Raw genomic sequence first — 20844 nt, 5'->3', positions numbered from 1 at the left:
GTTGTAACTTATTTTTCAAGTATATGATTGAATATTATGTTGAATTCTAAAATAAAATAGTAAAAATATCATAAGACAGATAAATAAATATTAAAATGTTAGCATAGGACAAATAAATGATAAATAATAACATTCATAAAAATCTCTGACAACTGGCAACATACACAGTATGAATGCACACCCATTATATACACTGGAATAGAGTTATTGAAGTAATACCTCTGTCATAGCCAGACTACTTTCTAATCACTTTTTCTCTTAAGTGACCACCTGAAACAAACTGTGCCTTCCAAAGTGTGGAAGTCAGAGACGTGAAAAAGCTGACTGCTGAGAATTTCCTAGAGACCTTGGACTAATCACAAGTGGATGAAAATTATAATAATAATCTTTTATTTGTATACTGCAACAATCAACAAGTTCTGAGTGGATTACCAATACATCAATTGGGTCTTGTCAGGTAGAAACCAACTTTCATCCACCATGCTATGGCTTTCTTCAGGGTATGCTCTGAAATCTGCAGTTTGACTTGGTAAATAGTTGGTTCAATGACCTGATTGGGAACAGGGCAGTCCCCCAATTTGAATTTTGGCGGGAAAGTCAGTTGGTCAGAAATTTGAATTTTGGTGGAAAAGTCAGTTGGTCTCTTTTTCCATAGAATGGAAAAGTCTCTGGTGGGGATAAAAATGTTCTCCCCTGTGGACCTCACAGCATATTTATTTATTCAATTTTCTATACCGTTCTCCCAGGGGAGCTCAGAATGGTTTACAGGAGCTCAGAACGGTTTACATGAATTTATTCAGGTACTCAAGCATTTTCCCTGTTTGTCCTGGTGGGCTCACAATCTATCTAATGTACCCTGAAGAAAGCCACAGCATGATTCCTGAAATGTCGTTTTTTACCTGACTAGACACAGCAAGACCCGGAAACCTGCAACAAGCACAATGCCAGCTGCGGAAACACTGAGAGAACATGTAACCCAGCTCCACGGGGAGAACATCTTTAAACCCACCAGAGACTTTTCCATTCTATGGAAAAAGAGACCAACTGACTTTCACAACAAAATTCAAATTGGTGGATTGCCCTGTTCCCAGTCAAGTCAGTGAATCTACTATTTACAAAGTCACACTGTAGACTTCAGAGCATACCCTGAAGAAAGCCACAGCATGGTGGCTGAAACATTGGTTTCTACCTGACAAAATGTAGCGAGACCTGGAAAGCTGCAACAAGCACAATGCCACCTGTGGAAATCCTGAGAGAACATCAATTGGGAATTTACAATTTTAAAAAAGACATACAAAATACTACAATATGTATAATATAATCCATTTTTTAAATAAGTAGGTTTTTACCTGACATTTAAAAGTTAAGATTCAGTAATAAGAGAATGATCAATCAGCTTTTTCCAACTACAGTGTCAGAGCAGAGTAATATTTAGAATTTTTCCTTCGCTAAGGCCCTAGAAAAACTGCACTACTAAAAAAAAATCTTATGTCCCGCTCACAAACCCTCACCTTGGTTCTCTCTAGATGAGCTTTGTACCCTTAAATGCAAATGGTTGAAACTGGAACGGAGATGGTATACATCTTGACTAGACGAGGACGCGCCAAACTGTTGGACATACAGAGTTGTTTTGTTGACAGATGACGTATAATAAATTGTGCAAAACAACTTTCTGTGTGTAGGAGTTAGTTTAATGGACAATAAATATACTTTTTGGATTGAATAGATGTAGATATTAGATACATTTTAAAACCCAGCCATATACAGGCAGTTCCCAAGTTTCAGACGCCTGATTTAAGTATGGCTTGTACTTAAGAACGCGATTGTGGCTTCATTTGATTTTATTGAGCAGTATCTAGTGGCATAGACTCCTACACTTCTCCTGCTGTAACTGATTCAGGAATGTTGCATGACCACATTAAGAACAGTGTGTGATTGTGCATGCTGTACCTTAGATTAAACACTGGTAGGGACAGTTGGCCCTTTTGTCAGCTGGGAGCAATACAATACAATTTTTATTTGTATACCTCCATCCTCCATGAAGTTCAAGGCTTAAAAACAAATTAAAAACTAGAGGTAAGCAGCAAGAATCTTAAAATCTACAAGTTCTGAGTTACATACAAATCTGACTTAAGAACAGCTTTAAAAACAACGTAACTCATTTTTAACCTGGGGACTGCCTGTGTCTGTATCATTGTTGTCCTCTTCAACTCAACAGCTGTACTCTTAGAAAGTGTTACACTAACAAATGGCAAAATGAAAGACTTAGGGGTCCTTTTATCAAGCTGCGCTAGCGGGGTTAGCACGTCGGACATTTCATAATGCGCTAACCCCTGCGGCCGGCTAAAAAACTAACGCCTGCTCAATGCAGGCATTAGCGACTAGGGCAGCAGGTGGTTTAACATGCGGTATTATGCGCGTTAAACCCCTACCGCAGCTTGATAAGAGGATCCCTTAGCTAAAACAGATGTATTTTTTTGAACAAAATTCTTGGCTTCAGAATTTTCTGTGAGATCATTGCCCATTCCCATGAGTACTTTTATGTTCTCCTTGTCAACAAGACTTAAAGAGCTTGAAAATTACGGTATGTTCTCATTTAGCATTGAACTGGAATTTGTGCTCTTATTCCAGGAAATAGCAATTGTTTGAAGTACCATGGCCACTGCTCAGTGCTTCCATCCTGTGGCGAAGCAAAAAAAGTCAAAGGTACAGAACTGAAAACATTCCTGTGTTTGTAGTTTATGACAATACTAGTCTTTAAGCCCGTTACATTAACGGGTGCTAGAATATATGTCTGTCTGTCTTTCTTTCTTTCGTCTCACTCCCTGCCCTTGTGTCTTTCTTCTTTTCTTTCTGTCTCCCTCCCTCCTATTATTTGTCTTTCTTTCTATTTGTCTCTCTTTCTGCCCCCTATGCAGCATTTATCTCCCCTTGTCTACTTTCCTGAACAGTAGCCATATCAGCATTCCCTCCTCCTCCATTTCCTTGTGCATCAGCATTTCCCCCCTCCCTACTTCCCTGTGCAGCATTTTCCTCCCTCTGGTGCTAGAATATATGTGTGTCTGTCTTTATTTCTTTCTTTCTCTCTCTGTCTCCTTAGCCACTTTTTCCTGTCCATTCTCCCTTCTTTTTACCTCCCCTGTGTCCACCACCACCCCTTCACTGCTCCCCTTATCCAGCAGCAGCCCTTCTCCCTTTGTTTTACCTCCCCCCTGCCAATCAGTACCTCTTCCTGCTCCCCCTGTCCAACAATAGGCATCCCTTCCTTTTTTTCCCCCCCTGTCCATCATCACCTCTTCCTGCTCCCTCTGTCCAGCAGTAGGTCTCCCTTCATTTCCACCCCCCCCCCCCGTCCATCAGCACCTCTTCCTGCTCCCCCTGTCCAGCATTAGGCCTCCCTTCATTTTCCCCCCTGTCCACCACCACCCATTCAAGCTCCCCTTATCCAGCAGCAGTCCTTCTCCCTTTGTTTTACCTCCCCCCTGTCCATCGGCACCTCTTCCTGCTCCCTCTGTCCAGCAGTAGGCCTCCCTTCATTTCCCCCCCCTGTCCATCAGCACCTCTTCCTGCTCCCCCTGTCCAACAATAGGCCTCCCTTCCTTTTTCCCCCCCTGTCCATCATCACCTCTTCCTGCTCCCATTCAAGCAGCCTGTGCAGCAGTCTTCATACGCTGCTTCGTGTTCTTCTACTGCCCTGATTTACTCTGGCACGTCCCTGATGACATTATCAGAGACGCGGCAGAGCAATTCAGGGCAATAGAAGTGCCTGAAGCAGCATGTGAAGACTGCTGCTTAAATCGCCGGGTAGGTAGTCGGGTCAGCGGCAAGGGAAGGGTGGTGAGCGGCAAAGGACTCTCTGAGAAGGGGGGGGGGCAAATGCGCTGTGTTGGGGGGAAGGGTAGGCAGACGCGGGGACCGGGTTGCGCGTTTTCACAGCTTCTGTGGTGCCTGAGCTGCAGGAGAGGGAGCGGGTTCGTCGTTGAAAGTCTCCGCCGCCGCCGCAGCTCCTGTCTCGCAGCTGTGTAATTTTTTTTTTTTTTATTTGAAAGCCGCCGCCGGGGCCGCGCATGCGCAGTCGTATTTTCGCGACAGATCAGGGAACACGTTTTTTTTAGTGCGCATGCACGACCTACCATTTTATTATATTAAGATAACACACGATTACAAATACATTTTGATCATGTTTAAGATGATGTTGGTTGGAATTTGATAAAGTTCCTTAAGAGAAACTTGTTAGGAATTTGTCCAATTCTTACTTTCCTATACCTTGCATGTATTTTTAAAGATTTTAAGTTGGATTTACAGTGATAGTAGATACCTGGCTTCCTGACTTAGAGGCCCTTTTACTAAAACTTGGTGCACGCTAACAGAATTAGTGTATGCTAAATGCTAAGAAGCTCATTTTATATCATTTAACAATTAGCATGCACTAATTCCATTAGCACATGCTAGGCTTTAGTAAAAGGGTCCCTTAGATAGGACTAGATTCACTAAAGCCCCCTTACCTGTCTGATCCGTTTCCGAGTCTTGCTGGGTGACCCATTCACTAAAGGCTTCCCTTGCAAATGACCTAATCGTAAACACGCCCACAAGCAATCCCACAGATCGCTGAAAACTGATTGCGACGCATGCACAGACCATCATTGATGGCTGTACATGCGATCCCCGCATGCGCCGCTCTCCTGCACCAGCGAGGTCAAAACAAAGGGGGAAGGGTTGGGGAAGTAATGGCAGGCAAAGGCAGATATTGTCGAGGGCTAAGCTGGGCCCGATCTTGTCTCCCGACAGGACTCGCTACAGCCTCTTTTAAAAAAGCTGAGTGGGGAACTGCCAGACTACGGAATAGAACATGAAACCCGCCCTGACTCTCCTGCTATCTGTTGCCCTTCCCCGCAGTGTGAGCTCGTGGTTTTAAAGCGGGGTTGCACTGCGGGGAAGGGAGGCAGAGAGCAGGAGAGTCAAGGTGGCACTTTTTCCCACAGGCTCAATGGTTTAGCAGGCTTGCTGCTTGCACACACGAGGCAGGCAGGGCAGCAAAGAGTAGGGTAGATCAGGGCGGGAGAGAGCAGGAAAGGAGTGAGCGACCGGTCCTCATCAGTTGCTTGGTTTTGGATCAGCCAGCCCAGTCGGTGTGCCTGAAAAATGTTGGTGAATCGCTGCCTTCCTAGATTTGCATGCCATTTCCCTCATTTGCATGCGTGGATCGGATCAGGTGCGGACAGGATCAGCCAGAAGGTTAGTGAATCGGGTCAGATTCACAAAGGAGTACCAAACCGATCGGTACACGATCGGTTTGCTTAGTGAATCTAGCCCATAGCCTGTTGCTTTTACAATTATACTCCCAGGCTTTAAGATTATACATAATCCAAAATTTGATAGGAAGGGTGGGGACTTTGCTTTTATTTACAGTGACCGGATTCTCATTGGGTCACTGAAGGTTAGGGGTGGTAGGCATCCTTCCGCCGCCTAACTTAATTATTTTAATTGGTTCCAAATGATGAGGTAATTGACCACATAACTTTAAACCAATTAAAAAGTAATTTTACAATAAAAAGGTGCCGCTATGCAGCCTCCAGGACTGCTTAGGGGTCAGAATCTCAAAACTAAAATCTGCCTTTAATGTGCTCGCTAAACCGGTTCCAGACAGTTTAACATGCATGTATTTTAGCAGCAGATTATCAAAATGGCTTACCGAGGTATTTTCCGAGTTTTCTAGTAGTCTCCGATACCGCTATGCAAATGTAGTACAACAAGGTCATTAATAAAATGATCACTCCAAGTGATTCTCTATAATCGCCAAGTGATTCTCTAACCTTGTTGTGCCACATTTGCGGCCAAAATTTGCTGGCAGGTCTGAGCTGTCATTGCCTTACTTTCTGATCAGTGCCTGAGCGCTGATTGGCCCAGGCACTGACAGGAAAGGGCCAGATATTTAAATACTATGATTAAATCAGCCAGGAGAGGCTCCGAGCCAGTTAAAGTTCCTGTCCAGGGCTAACCGGATTTGGCATTTAATTGGATAGTGCCACTGAAGATGTCCAGTTATCACCCAACCTGAAACCAGCTACTTTGAGGATGTTCTCGGGGCGGAGTTAGACGTTGACTGACTGATTAAGTGTCAATATTCACCACTTAATCGGACATGGTAACTACATAAATAAGTCTACATAAAAGTCAGTCCTATCTTTATTTGTTGAATTGCACTTAGCTGATTATGTTTTTGCCACTCCTGTATACCTTGAAATTCAGTGCCAGAGCCCAGACATGACCCATCATTGACTTTCTAGGGATAGCGCTAGCTGTGCCAGCTGAATATTGGGCCCAACAACTTTTTTCTTTTAAATTAGTTGACAGCTTAATTCTCCCTGACCTTGGGAGACTAGACATCAAAATGGCAGATAATATTTAATGTGAACAAAAATTGCAAGAGGACCTTGTGAGACTGGGCGTCAAAATGGCAGATGATGTTTAATGTGAAGAAATGCAAAGTAAAGCATGCAGGGTTCCATGTTAGGAGTTACTGACCAGGAAAAGGATCTAAGTATTATCGAGTATACATTGAAGCCCTCAACTTAGTGTTTGGCAGCAGCAGCTAAGAAAGCAAATATAATGTTAGAAATTATTAGGAAAGGAATGGAAAACAAAGATAAAATGTTATCATAGCTTTGTATCACTGTATAGGTGAGACTACACTTCAAATACTGGGTGCAGTTCTTGACACTGCATCTCAAAAAAGATATAGCAGAATTAGAAAAGGTACAGAGAATCTTCACTTAGAGGATAGTTCACATCCTAATGTAAACACCTTTTTGAGCTTTTTAATACATTACATATTATAGAAATGAATATGAAACTACTCATGAAAAAGACCACTAGCGTGATTTTATAACATAAACAACTAGTTTACAGGGTGCAAACCTAAGGGTTTATAAGATTTATAAGATTCCACGGTTTCCAATGGAAATGGCCCAATTGGTCATTGTGGTAGTGACTCCAGGAAAATTCCTGGCATCTCAGGATTTAACAGAGGTCTATCTTCATATTTCCATCTTCCCAGTACACAGGAAATATCTGCAATTCCATGTTCTCCAGCAGCATTTCCAATTGGTAGCCCTTCCCTTCAGGCTGGGACCAGTTCCCCGCTCTTTCACTAAAGTAATGATGGTAGTGGCTGTTCACCTCCGCAGAGTGGGAGTCCAAGTACACCCCTATCTGAATGAATGGCTGATCAGGGCTCCATCCATGCCGGAACATGAGCAGGCAGTGCAGGCAGTAAGGGTTCTTCTACAGCAAATAGGCTGGATTGTCAACTTCAAGAAGAGCCAGCTAATGCCCAATCAGAATATATGGGTAGTCAGTTTAGCACGGTGCAGGGCTGTGTTTTTTCTTCCCAAGCCACGCACCCAAAATCTCCGGAAACAGATCACAGATCTCCTAGTGCTTCTGATTCCCTCAGCCTGGCATTATAGAAACATAGAATATGACAGAAGAAAAGGGCCGATGGCCCAAAATGTCTGCCCTAATCATGACCCCTTCGACCCTCGAGAAAATATCCTCTATCATACCTCTATAGTGACCCCACATGTTTGTCCCATCGTCTCTTGAAGTCGAGCGTGCTACTAGCCTCGACTACCTGATGTGGAAGACCATTCCATCTATCAATCACCCTCTCAGTAAAGAAGTATTTCCTGGTGTCCCCATGAAATCTTCCTCCCCTAAGTTTTAGCGGATGTCCTCTTGTCACTATGGGACCCGTAAAAGTAAAATTTCCTCCTCCTCCTCGATGCAGCCCGTTATGTACTTTAAAGTTTCTATCATGTCCCCCCTTTCTCTGCGCTCCTCGAGCAAGTATAAGCGCAGACTGCTCAGACGATTTTCATATGAAAGATCTTTAAGTCCTGAGACCATCCTTGTGGCCATTCTCTGAACTGACTCAATTCTCTTCACATCCTTTTGGTAATATGGCCTCCAAAACTGGACACAGTACTCCAGGTGTGGTCTCACCATGGAACTGTATAATGGCATTATAACTTCGGGTTTTCGGCTGATAAAGCTTCTTCTGATGCAGTCAAGCATTTGTCTAGCCTTTGTTGAGGCTTTCTCCACTTGATTTGCAGCCTTCATGTCTTCACGGATGATTACTCCCAAGTCCCTTTCTATTTCAGTTTTTGTTAAGTTTTCTCCATTTAGGGTATATGTAGTGCAAGGATTCCCGCTGCCAAGATGCATCACCTTACATTTTTTGGCATTGAAGTTTAGTTGCCAAGTACTGGACCATTGTTCTAGCAAAAGTAGGTCTTGTTCTATAGTGTTTTGTTCCATGGTGGATGCTCACCAGACAGCCATCTGCTGCAAAGGGACATGAATGTGAGGTATCCTGCCCTGAGGCATCTATCTGACTTGTTATCTTGTGAAAACAAATTGTTTTGAAGCAGAAAAAAAGCTTTTATTTCAAATCGGGAAAATTCAAGATGGCCACCATGGGAGCGATTTTGATAATAAAACAACCCGGGAAAAAAGTCAGAGAGCAGTCCTGAGGTAAGAGAGGAGGATCAAAAATATGTAAATGAAGCTTCCTACAAGAGATATTGGGAGATGGGATTGACTACCCACTTGCCCAGGAATATAGGATTCCAGAAGGAGCCTAATGTGTGATACCTGGATGAGGAATGTTGCTGCAATGACTACACTAAGTAAGTTGAGAGGGGTATATAAAACAAGGGAAAACCTACCAGATAATTGCATTTGAAAGTTTTTAGATCCATAATCTAGATGATGTCAGGAAGAGACTCCTGGGGGATGGGGAATGCGGAATTTCCCTGTAGTTTTTAGAATTATGTCTTATCATTAAAGATGTGCTTACACAGTTTTCTGTTAAAGAATTCAAAAAATACCGGTAATTCATATTAAGAACATAAGAAGCGCCATCTCCGGATCAGACCTTCGGTCCATCAAGTCCGGCGATCCGCACATGCGGAGGCCCTGCCAGGTATACACCTGGCTTATTTTATGGAGTATGGAGTATGGAGCCTGGAATACGCTGATCGTCTAGTCCGTGATAGGACTTCGCGTATGCTCCGAATCTGAGGCCTCAGTGTGATACAAAGTATATTATCAAGTGGTTATTATTGGATACATGAGTATAAATTATTTTATAGCCAACCATATATTTATGCCCAGATTTGTTTAGGATCTGCCTGGTTGCATACTAAAGTTCAAATTCATACTCTTTATTATCCCAGGACAAGCAGGCAGCATATTCTCACATGTGGGTGACGTCATCCACGGAGCCCCAGCGCGGACAGCTTTTCAAGCAAACTTGATTGAAGTTTCAAGTTTGCACACTGCACCACGCATGTGTGTGCCTTCCTGATCCACTAGAGGGCGCATACCCTCCTCATGGTCCTCAGTTCTTAGTTTTCCGCGGAGCCAGGAAGCCCTGTCTCTCTTCTCTCCGTTCTTCTAAGTGCCTTTCTAGCACCGCGGCTTCTTTCTTTTGTTAGGGAGTCGCTGTGCGTTTGTTGCTTGATCGTGTATTTCTTTGTTTTCAAAAAAAAAAAAAAAAAAGGACTTTTTATTGTGTTTCTACCCGGCAGGCCCTTCTTGGGCCTCAGCCATGCGGCTAGGCCTCATTTGGCTGCAGCTGTATTTTCTTCTTCCCTGGCCTCTCTCTGGGCTCACCTCGTGTGAGCAGGATGGCCGGGACCCTTTTTCCGTCGTTGGAATCGGACTGTGTAGCTTCGATCCCTGGTAAGTCTTCTTTCTTTCTTTTTGTCTTCTAGCTGCGTTACCTCGGTAATGCCATCGGCTGAGTCTCAGGCATTCCAGGCATCGAGTGCAGTCGTGCCCGCCTCTACGAGACCTTCAAAGCGTGCCTCCTTTCATGGGAATACTCATATCGAGGTTGCCCTTATGGAGTGCACTGCTGCACCTTTATTACTAGTTTCATTGGTACGGTGCCGACTTCTGACCCTCGATGTGCCTCGACGTCGACTGGAGCTTCGTGCCTCGACGTCGACTGGAGCTTCGTGCCTCGACGTCGAATGAGGCTTCGTGCCTCGGCGTCGACTGAGGCGTCCTGCCTCGGCGTCGACTGAGACTTCCTGCCTCGACGTCGACTGAGGCTTCGTGCCTCGACGGAGGCTTCGTGCCTCGGCGTCGACTGAGGCTTGGTGCCTCGACGGAGGCTTGGTGCCTCGACGGAGGCTTCGTGCCTCGACGGAGGCTGTGTGCCTCGGCGTCGACTGAGGCTTCGTGCCTCGACGGAGGCTTGGTGCCTCGACGGAGGTTTGGTGCCTCGACGGAGGCTGTGTGCCTCGGCGTCGACTGAGGCTTCGTGCCTCGACGGAGGCTTGGTGCCTCGACGGAGGTTTGGTGCCTCGACGGAGGCTTCGTGCCTCGATGGAGGCTGTGTGCCTCGACGTCGACGGAGGCTTCCTGCTTCGACGTCGACTGAGGCTTCGTGCCTCGGCGTCGACTGAGGCTTCGTGCCTCGACGGAGGCTTCGTGCCTCGACGGAGGCTTCGTGCCTCGGCTGAGGCTTCGTGCCTCGACGGAGGCTTGGTGCCTCGACGGAGGCTTGGTGCCTCGACGGAGGCTTGGTGCCTCGACGGAGGCTTCGTGCCTCGACCTCGACGGAGGCTTCGTGCCTCGACCTCGACGGGGGCTTTGTGCCTCGGCGTCGACTGAGACTTCGTGCCTCGAAGTCGACTGAGGCTTCGTGCCTCGACGTCGACGGAGGTTTCGTGCCTCGACGTCGACGGAGGTTTCGTGCCTCGACGTCGACTGAGGCTTCGTGCCTCGACGGAGGCTTCGTACCTCGACGTCGACGGAGGTTTCGTGCCCCGACGTCGACTGGGGGCTTGGTGCCTCGACGTTGACTGGGGCTTGGTGCCTCGACGTCGACTGGGGCTTGGTGCCTCGACTGAGGCTTTGTGCCTCGACGTCGACTGCGGCTTGGTGCCTCACCACCGCCTGAGGCCTTGTGCCTCGACGTAGTATGCGTCTGGGTGCCTCGACGTCGTCTAAGGCTTTGTGCTTTGATTTTCTGCCTCAATGTCGACTGGGGCTGTGGGTCTCGATGTTGACTGAGGCTGTGTGTCTCGGCGGATGCTTTGTACCTTCAACGTCGGCTGCGGCCGTGTGCTCCGCGTCACTTGACGCTGGTGCTTTGACGTCGCCTGAGGCTTGTGCCTCGACGTCGACTGAGGCTGGGGGCCTCATCGTCGGCGGGAGCTCGGTGCCTCGTCGTTGCCGAGGCTTCGTGCCGTCGACGGAAGCTTTGTGACTTGACGTCACTTGGGCCGTTTTACCTCGGCAGCGGCTGAGGTTTTGGGCCTCGGCGTCGACTGCGGGTTTGCGCCTCGGCGTCTCCAGCTCCTGTTCGAGAGGCTTCCCCGCTTTCTCTTCGGTTCATTCCGGGCAGCCGTGACGGAATCTTGTAGTGCGGAGTTTGGTTTCCCGGAGGAGACTCCCTCCCTGCTCCGGCTCTATTGCTCCCGCCATGCGTCATCTCGCTTGGCGCAGAGTGTGGCTGAGGATCCGAACCTCCAGGGTCGTCTCGCCGCTTTTACTTGCGTGAGTTCTGCGCTTCTTGAGGCCTCTCTTGCGGTGGCCACTAACCGCCTCTCAGACCGCGACCGGTCCTTCGCCTATCGGGACGCCTTCAGCTAAATCCCGTCTGCCTGGATGGTTTGGACTCCTTCTCCGGAGGGGCCCTCTGGATACCTTTCTTGTGTTATCTCGGCCTCATTCGCAGCAGCCGAAATAGCTGCAGCAGCGCCGGGTTAGGGTTCAGCCGCCGGCTTCGGCGACTCCTGGCCGTCTTTTTGACTATTCTCGCATAGCCTCTGGGCTGCTCCCCTTCTGGGGATTCCTCCCCTCCCTTCGGGAGGAGTGTCTCCGTGTCTACGCACCGGGAGTATTGCCTCTCTTCTGTCGGTTGGGCATTCCCATCCTCCCATCTGCGTCTGGTCCTGGCCCTTCGTGACCTGCACTAGTTTCTAGTACGGGAGTGGGTCAGACTCTGCCTGCCCCAGTCTCGGGAGTCCGTCGGGGCGGACCTGGACCCAGTTTGTCTGCGCTCCTTCTTGTCTCCGCCTCAGGGGGAGGCCCTTGTTTGTTTATGCCGGAAGGTGGCCCCTCGGTCCACCTCCGGTCTTTTCTGCCTCTGCCTCGGCAGGCTGCCTGTCGGCGCTTGAGTCAGCTGGTGTATCAGCGGTCTTCGGCCTCGGCTGAGCTGATGCTGATCCTTTTTGGATCAGGGGTCTCCACGGTGGATGTCCCGCTGTTCGCCTGGTTTCATCTTCGTGTTCCCCGCTGGACCCGAGCATCTCAGTGATGGCAGGATCGGGATCCCGCTTCCCAGCACATTGTGGTGCCTCCCTCCTGGACACGCTTGTTTCGTTGGTGGGCCACCTCTTCGTATCCCCGCATCAGAAGGTTCTGCCGATGGACTCCTCGGCATTGGCTTAGGGGTGCACCTCGACGGCCTTCGGACTCAGGGTCCTTGGTCGGGTGCAGACTGTCGCAGCCGCATCAATCTGCTGGAGCTCCGGGCCATTTACAATGCCGTGGTGGATTTTCGTTATTGGTTGCAAGATTGCGGGGTCCTGGTGCGTCCCGACATCTCGGTGGCGATGTTTCTGTGACCAAGCCAGGGTGTACAGGTTCCCTGTTACTTTGCAGGAAAGCCCTTCGTCATTGGCAGGGGACGTTACACCACTGCTTCTTTCTTCGGGCGGTGTTTTTCCGGGGCGTGCAGCATTGTCTGTTGGACACGTTGAGTCGCCCTTTTCGGCCGCATGAATGGTTGCTCCATTCTCAGACTCTGCGGCATGTGGTTGTTCGGTGGGGAACCCAACAGGTAGTTCTGTTCGCTTCGCTCCTCACTCACTGGTTGCCTCGATATTGCTCGAGGATGTTCTCCTGGGTTCGCATCGAGGTGGATGCTTTCCTTCTCGATGGAATGGGCAGGTTCCTCTATGCGTTCCCTCCCTTTACTCTGATTCTCGGGTCTTTGATACACCTCCTGTCGGTCTGCGCCACCAGGATCTTGATGGCTCCTCTGTGGCCCTGGCGGCCATGGTTCTCCCTGCTCCTCCAGCGTGTCAGGGAGACTCAGCTTCTACCTATGTTCCCGTCTCTGCTGTCTCAGTGTTGCGGTTTCTGTTGCATTCCAATTTGCAGTCTCTACACTTATCAGCTTGATTCCTCGCAACGTGCCTCCCTCCTTCTGTTTCTCTCAGTCGGTGGGGGTGTTCTCGAGGCCTCTCGAAAGATCTCCACTCGGCAATGCTTTTCCCAGATATGGTCCTGATTTGCTGAGTGGTGTGCTGAGCACCGCATGGATTCGCTCTCTGCCTCCTTGCCTTCAATGCTGGATTTTCTGTTGCACTTGTCTCGGTCTGGTCTCAAATCTACATCTATTCGAGTCCACCTCTGTGCTTTTGCTGCCTTTCATCGGCCGCTGAATGGGACGCTGCTCTCCGTCCACCCGACGGTTTCCCGTTTTATGAGGGATCTCTTCATTGTACATCCTCCGCTCAAAGCCCCTCTGGTGGTTTGGGATCTTTGTGTGTTCCTGGCTCAATTGGTGATACCTCCATTTGATTCCATTGATGAAGTTCTTTTGAATTACTTCACCTGGCAGGTGGTATTCCTGGTTGCTCTCACGTCTGCTCGCAGAGTCAGTGAGCTGCAAGCTCGGGTTGCGGACCCGTCTTTTCCTGTATTTCATCATGACACGGTGGTCCTGCGTACTCAACCCCAGTTCTTGTCCAGGGTGGTTTTGGACTTTCCTTTCGATCTTTCCATTGTTCTTCCGGTCTTTTTTCCGAAGCCCCACTCGCCTCCTAGCGAGGTGGCGCTTCACACAATTGACTGTAAGAGGGCGTTGGCTTTTTGTCTTCAACGCACTCAGTCTCCTTGGACGGTTCCTCTATTCTTTTTGTCCTTCGACCCTAATTGGTTGGGACGCCCAGCTTCCAAGCGCACCTTGTCCAACTGGTTGGCTGCTTGTTTTTCCTTTTGCTACGCTCAGGCTGGTCTCGCGCTGCAATGTCGAGTCACGGGACATAAAGTCCGAGCGATGGCGGCTTCGGTAGCTTTCCTCAGGTCGACGCCTATCGAGGAGATTTGCAAGGCTGCCACTTGGTCTTCGGTTCATACTTTCACCTCCCACTACTGCCTGGATACTCTGTCCAGGAGCGACGGCCGGTTTGGCCAGTCGGTTTTGCGTAATCTGTTTTCTTGTATTGCCAACTTCCCTCCGTCCCTTTTTGGTTAGCTTGGAGGTCACCCACATGTGAGAATATGCTGCCTGCTTGTCCTGGGATAAAGCACAGTTACTTACCGTAACAGGTGTTATCCAGGGACAGCAGGCAGATATTCTCACAACCCGCCCGCCTCCCCGAGGTTGGCTTCTTTGCTAGCTATCTGAACTGAGGACCATGAGGAGGGTATGCGCCCTCTAGTGGATCAGGAAGGCACACACATGCGTGGTGCAGTGTGCAAACTTGAAACTTCAATCAAGTTTGCTTGAAAAGCTGTCCGCGCTGGGGCTCCGTGGATGACGTCACCCACATGTGAGAATATCTGCCTGCTGTCCCTGGATAACACCTGTTACGGTAAGTAACTGTGCTTTTTGGAATAAATAATGAACAATCAATAGCACAACAAACCTGATACTTAGTTATTAGTGGGGTTTGCCACAACAGCCAAAGACAAGGTACAGGAAAAATACCTACAAAATGTTGCTTTTACTCTAGTGTGGGTGCATGTGATTTTTCAAAATTGTATTTCTTTCCCCTAACTTCCCCTTCCCCCAATAAAATTACATGATTTGGGACATGCCTAAGGAATGTCTCAGAAGCATATTAAAAAATATGTTCTTCAAGGTCTTAGGGGTCCTTTTATCAAGCTGCGGTAGGGGGGGTTTAACGCACGTTAAACCACCTGCCGCGCTAGCTGCTAACGCCTGCATTGAGCAGGCGTTAGTTTTTTAGCCGGCTGCAGGGGTTGGAGCGTGATGAAATGTCCGACACGCTAACCCCGCTAGCGCGGCTTGATAAAAGGACCCCTTAATAAAATTCTTCACTTTTCCTTGCAAGTCTATGCACTGATATGTTGAACAGAATTACTGTATGTTTGTTTTTCTCTTTTAGGCAGCAGTATTTTTTCCAGATACTATTACCAGTGAACAAGAGTCTCTAGGATTGGTAAAGAGGCTGTTAGCCATTTCTGTCTCCTGTATAACATACCTACGAGGACTGTTCCCAGAGAGCTCTTATGGAACACGTTATTTAGATAGTAAGATACTAACATTTCTGCATGTTTCTATTTTATTGACTGCTCTATTGACTATCTGCACAAATTCTGTGAATAATAACTTATTAGCAGCATTTGCCTCCCTAACTGACCAATTTTTTACAGAGACACTAGCTTAAGATTTGAGAGCCATTATGTTAATGGTTTTACTGTGTTATAGGGCTGTGGTAACCTAAATGAGGCAGACCTGGAGCCCAAGTAAAACAGAACCACACAGTAATTGTAGACAATGAAAAATAACATTTATTAAAACTGTACGTCAGGGCTCTGTTCCATTCACAGAAGAAGGAAAAACAACATAAAACTAGTCCATAATGAAACCAAGTCCTCATGGCAATTCATTGCAAAAAAGTTTAGTGTCAAAGAACATGCCTAGAATCTTTATTATCCCAGGACAAGGCAGCCTATTCTCACATATGGGTGACGTCATCAGCGGAGCCTGGATGCAGAAGCTCACAAGTTGAAGAAACTCAAAGTTTCGAGTCGTCCACACCGCGCATGCGCGTGTGCCTTCCCGCCCAGCGCAGGGTGCGTCTCCTCAGTTCTCAGTTTTCCGCGGAGCCGAGAAGTCTGTCTTTGACTCTGCGTTTAACTTCGTTACTTCGTGCCTTCTCTGAACCGCGGTTTGTATTTTTTTCTTCATGAATCGCTGTTCTTTTATTTCTCGTTTGAAAAAAAAAAAAAATTCAATCTTACGTCCGTTTGCCGGGACAGGCCGCTCGGCCGCAGCCCAAGGGCTTCGATCTTGGGGCGGCTATTTTTCCTCCTATGTCACGGCCTGTCACGGGCTTCAAGAAGTGTAGCCAGTGCCAACGTGCGATTTCCCTTACGGATCCACACTGTCGGTGCCTCAAGTGCCTTGGGCCAGAACAACACCCAAAGTCGTGCGAGCGCTGTGCTACTCTTCAACCTCTAGCCCTTAAACGTCGTCATCTTTTGTTGGAGAAGCTGTTTGGGATGGATTCTTCCTCTGATCCCTTGACATCGAAGGAGCCCTCAGCCTCATCTTCGACCTAGACTCCTCCTGCTTTTACTGCTTCCACCTCGAGCCTCATCAGACCTTCATCGTTTGCAGCGGCTCTCTCTTCGACGACACCTGCTGTATCTTCCCCTGTTTCCTCAGGTCAGATAGCTCAGCAGAAAGTTCCAGCGGTGGTGCTTAAAGTGCCTAAGACTTCCAAGTTGAAGCACATTTAAACTGCCTCGGTGAAACCTCCAGCCAAAGCAGGTGGTCCGGTTTCAGCCGCGGATCCATCCTTGCCGGCTTCTTTCCAGACCATGTTGGAGTAGCAATTCATTCAATTCCTTACTAATATGGGACCGAAGCTTCTCCCTCTCATCCAGCCTGGGCATTCAGCAGACTCCCGCGAGGTCGAGCCGCTTCCTTTGCCTCAGTCTGAACTTACACACTCTTTGCAGGGAGCAGAGTCTCTGCGAGTGTCTGGTCTGGTATCCAAGCACGTGAAGCAAGGAGCCGAATCTTTGCAAGTGCCTTGGCAGGAATCCTCACACTCTATACAAGGAGCAGAGTCTTTGGGAGTGCATCGAGGTTCCTCCATCAAGCCTCTGGAGCTTCGCTCTACAGCCTCCAGTGCTATCCATTCTTTGGTGGCATCGGCTGCATCACCTCGGAGAAGTCTCCTCGATCTTCGAGATCTGCTTTCAAGTACCATTCTCATCAACAATTGAGGCCTTCACCGAGGCATACTTCCAGGCATAGTTCTTCTAAAGAACGTCCCTGTTCAACTAAGCCTTGCTCTACTCTTACTTCGACTAGACCGCCGACTCCTCGCTCGAGGTCTCCATTTCCGAACCTTGAGGATGCAGCGGTTTCGATTGCTTCGTCCAAGTCTCCATATTCTTTTGATGCCTTTTTTCCTGCCGAAGCTTCATCTTCGACCCAGGCAGCTTCGATGTCCTCGAGTCCTTCTCGAGGCAAAGCATTGGCGGATCAGCTATCTTTCTCATCTTTTCTTCGTCAGATGGCTGTTGACTTGGATCTTCAATTAGATGCTGGTTCCAAATACTCTAAGGAGTACCTCGAAGTCATGCATCTCCCTCAACCTCCGGCAGAGTCTCTTAAGCTTCCTCTTCACAAGCTTTTGTCTCAGACTTTTGGTCGATGCCTGGAGACCCCTTATACCATACCGGCTGTTCCAGGCAAATTGGACTCTAGGTATAAAACTGTACATCGCAAAGGGTTTGACAACTCACAGTTATCTCATCAGTCCCTGCTAGTCGAGTCCTCCTTGAAGAGGTCCCATCCTTCCAAGGTTTATGCCACCGTTCCTCCTGGAAGGAAAGGGAAAACTATGGACAAATTCGGACGTAGCAGTTATCAAAATGCCATGATGTCCTCTAAAGTCCTCAATTATAATTTTCATTTTATTACTTATTTTGAGTTCCTCATTTCTTTATTACCAAAATTCTTGACTTATTTGGATACTCAAATGCATTTTGAATTTCAAGAAGTCCTTGCTTCTTTATCACAGCTCTGATTACATCTTCTCCAGTCATCTTATGATACCTTCGAGTTATCTGCCCGGGCAGCTGCTTGCTCTGTAGCCATGTGTCTCCTTGCCTGGCTTCGTACCATTGACATGGACCCTAATCTTCAGGATCGCTTAGCTAATATTCCTTGTGCGGGCAATGAACCAGTTTAAAAAGCTCTCTACTATTTACCTTTACGTCTCCTATCTTTTCCTTATAATATCTACTACGCTTTTCCGTAATCATATTTTTATATTCTCTAAGTTTCATTCTCCAATTAGTTCTATCTTCTACTTTACCTGATTTCAACCAAATCTTCTCCATCTGTCTGAGTGCCCTTTTTAGTTCTAATAATTCTGCATCTTGAGCAAGGGACATCGACGCCTCTTGAAAGCTTAGGTTTGAAAAATAATAAAATATGCAAAATGACACCAGCGCAAGGTTTTAAAAATTAATTAAGATTTATTGAGTTATTGTTTCTATTTTTCCATTATGAGATCAAAAGAATCAAGCATAATTGCTTAAGTTGCGCTAATGGGAGATCGTTATAGTTGCCAAATGCTGGCCTTCTCATAACGAGCTCATCTTAATGTCTCCGGTCATTCTATTATATACTTTTGGCTTATTGTGACATCATCAGTATAACAACCAATAACAATTCACAAAAGAAGTGGTCTTAAAAGTTGGACAAAGAAAAAAATTCCTCCACGTTTCAAAGTTAGACAAAGTTTTAGAAAATTATTTTTGATTTCTGAATTAACATTATAACATATGCAAGAGAATCTACAATTATTAACAGGGTGCTGAGAAGTTCTCAACCTTGGAGGAAAAAAGCTGACAGGCTATGGATTCTGCACACAAACCCTAGCCTGGAGGAGGAAGGGCTGGTCCCCCTCTCCTCCTAAGCTGACAGTCTCACACACAAAGAGCAGGAGTCTCTGACTTAATTACTTCCAGATGTTGCTGTAGGATTTCTTTAGGTGCAAATATATATAATATTCTTTTGTTCAAATACACAGTCATACACACACTCCAGTCATATTTATTCATGTATACTTTGCTTGGCCAAGCCTTCCATATATCCATTCATTCAAAACTATATTTAATTCCTGTATCTTAGTTTGGGACACGTTATCTTTCTTTACCATGCTAAAGCAAGCACGTGTGGTATTAATTAACACCACGCTGCTGGGAGCGGGAAAACTAAACAAAGGACAAAGAAGACAGAAACTAGTCACTGGCACAAAATGGTGTCCAAAGACAGAACAGATATAGTAAAAACAGAGAACCCAAAATGGATTCCTTTGGTTTCCTTTCTGATCTGACCCAACAGCAAAGTCCATAAAAAAACACCATTCTTTCCCTTATATTAATCTATAGTGTGTTTTTCTGGCTTTAGTTACATATTATTCAGATTTTTATTCACCCGTTTTTCGTACGCTTCTATTTGGGCATGGCCCTAACTGACACATATGCTTGTATCATAAGAACATAAGCAGTGCCTCCCCAGAATCATAGAAAAACAGGCGCTTTTGTAGAAAAACTCCACAAAAATACTGCACTTATCATGTTCTGACATCCATTCCATTATCGTCCCATAAACATCATCCCCTGCTGACCACGAGCCACTACTCCTCAATCTAACCAATTATTATGTATTTTGTCTCGCCTGACTATTTTTTTGTAAGGTGCTATGTCATCTAAAATATGATTGCTTAAATTTTCCCAATAAGATAAAAAATTTTCTTGTTGTCCCTCTATATTTCTCAATTCGTAGTGTGACCAAAATTCTACATGGTCTATCTTACCCCTTCCCATAACTTCTATCTTCTTATTCCTAAGCCTTAAATTATTACTTACTTTACCCTGTTTTTTGCCATTTTAAATAAAAATTACATAAACGGTTATCTGACCAAACTGTATCAGTCCATGTTACCTTTTCTAAATCAATTTTAATATTTGAATCAGTTTTTATAGAAAATGTCACCAGATCTAAATGGTGGCCTTTCACATGTGTTTTTTCCTGTTTTGGTAATATAAAATCCAAACTCTTTAAAAAAGAAAATAAATCATCTGTATCTGTATTTACCTGGTCCATATGAATATTTATATCACCCAACAAGAGGTGATATGGTCCTAACGTTGAACTTGATAAAACAAATTCATAAAAATCTTCTCTCAATAGATTCCATTTTTTGGGGGAATATAAAACAAAGTAACTATTAAAAATTCATCCAATGATTCCTGAGACAATCTACAAGTTAAAAATTTGCAATTGGAAGTTGATATAGAATCCATTACTTTAAAATCAAATTGATCTTTCAATATTATTGCCAGACCCCCACCTCTGTTAGTACTTCTAGCTAATGAAATTATTTTATAAACCTGCAGTAAAAAATCATTTATGATCACATCATTATCAGAAATCATCCATGTTTCTGTGAGTAATGTAATATCTGGCTTTGTTTCCTCCAACCAGCCTCGTATCAAAATTGTTTTATTTCTAATAGACCGTATATTCAAATATGTACACCTTAAATTGGAGAATTCTGCTCCATATGATAGAGTTGATCTCTCAATAAATTTTAAACTTTTAGGTCTATGTTTTTGTTTTTTAGGCATATGGCATAGTGAAATGAAAACCGCTATATGCCACGGCCCTGATTCAGTATAACTATATAAACACCTTGGGGCTCTAAAAAGAGGCCCGAGACTTACAGGTCGATTCCAAGTAACATAAACAGGGATTAAATCAGATTTAACCATTGCACCAACCCAACTTCTTTTTTTAAGTTCAAAATTTTTATTATCTTTTGCAAAATAATACAAAGGCATACAGAAAGAAATACAAAGACAAATATGAAGTATAACATCTAAACCATTTTACCACAATGATTAAATAAAATGAAATAAAAACTTCTAGAAACTTCTAAAAACAACAATCTAATAATTCAGCTAACCCCTAAAATACTTTGTAAAACACCCTTCAATAAGCTGATATTAATAAGTCTTATCTTTAAAGACGGT

General features: G+C 45.9%; 2 protein-coding genes across 3 annotated transcripts in view; one reads left to right on the top strand and one right to left on the bottom strand.

The window, feature by feature from the left end:
- HORMAD2 (HORMA domain containing 2) overlaps positions 1-20844 on the top strand; it is a 130473-nt gene that overhangs the window by 8016 nt on the left and 101613 nt on the right. Inside the window, exons 2-3 of the mRNA XM_033956131.1 lie at positions 2632-2706; positions 15165-15309. Coding sequence (XP_033812022.1) covers positions 2656-2706; positions 15165-15309 — 196 coding nt within the window. The 5' untranslated portion in view covers positions 2632-2655. The remainder of the gene's footprint in view (positions 1-2631; positions 2707-15164; positions 15310-20844) is intronic.
- Positions 1-20844, bottom strand: part of LOC117365590 (acyl-CoA dehydrogenase family member 11-like) — a 241193-nt gene that overhangs the window by 219322 nt on the left and 1027 nt on the right. The window lies entirely within an intron of this gene.

This window comes from Geotrypetes seraphini, chromosome 8 (genome assembly GCF_902459505.1).
Source record: "Geotrypetes seraphini chromosome 8, aGeoSer1.1, whole genome shotgun sequence".
NCBI lineage: Eukaryota > Metazoa > Chordata > Amphibia > Gymnophiona > Dermophiidae > Geotrypetes > Geotrypetes seraphini.
This window is presented reverse-complemented; position numbering and strand designations above follow the sequence as displayed.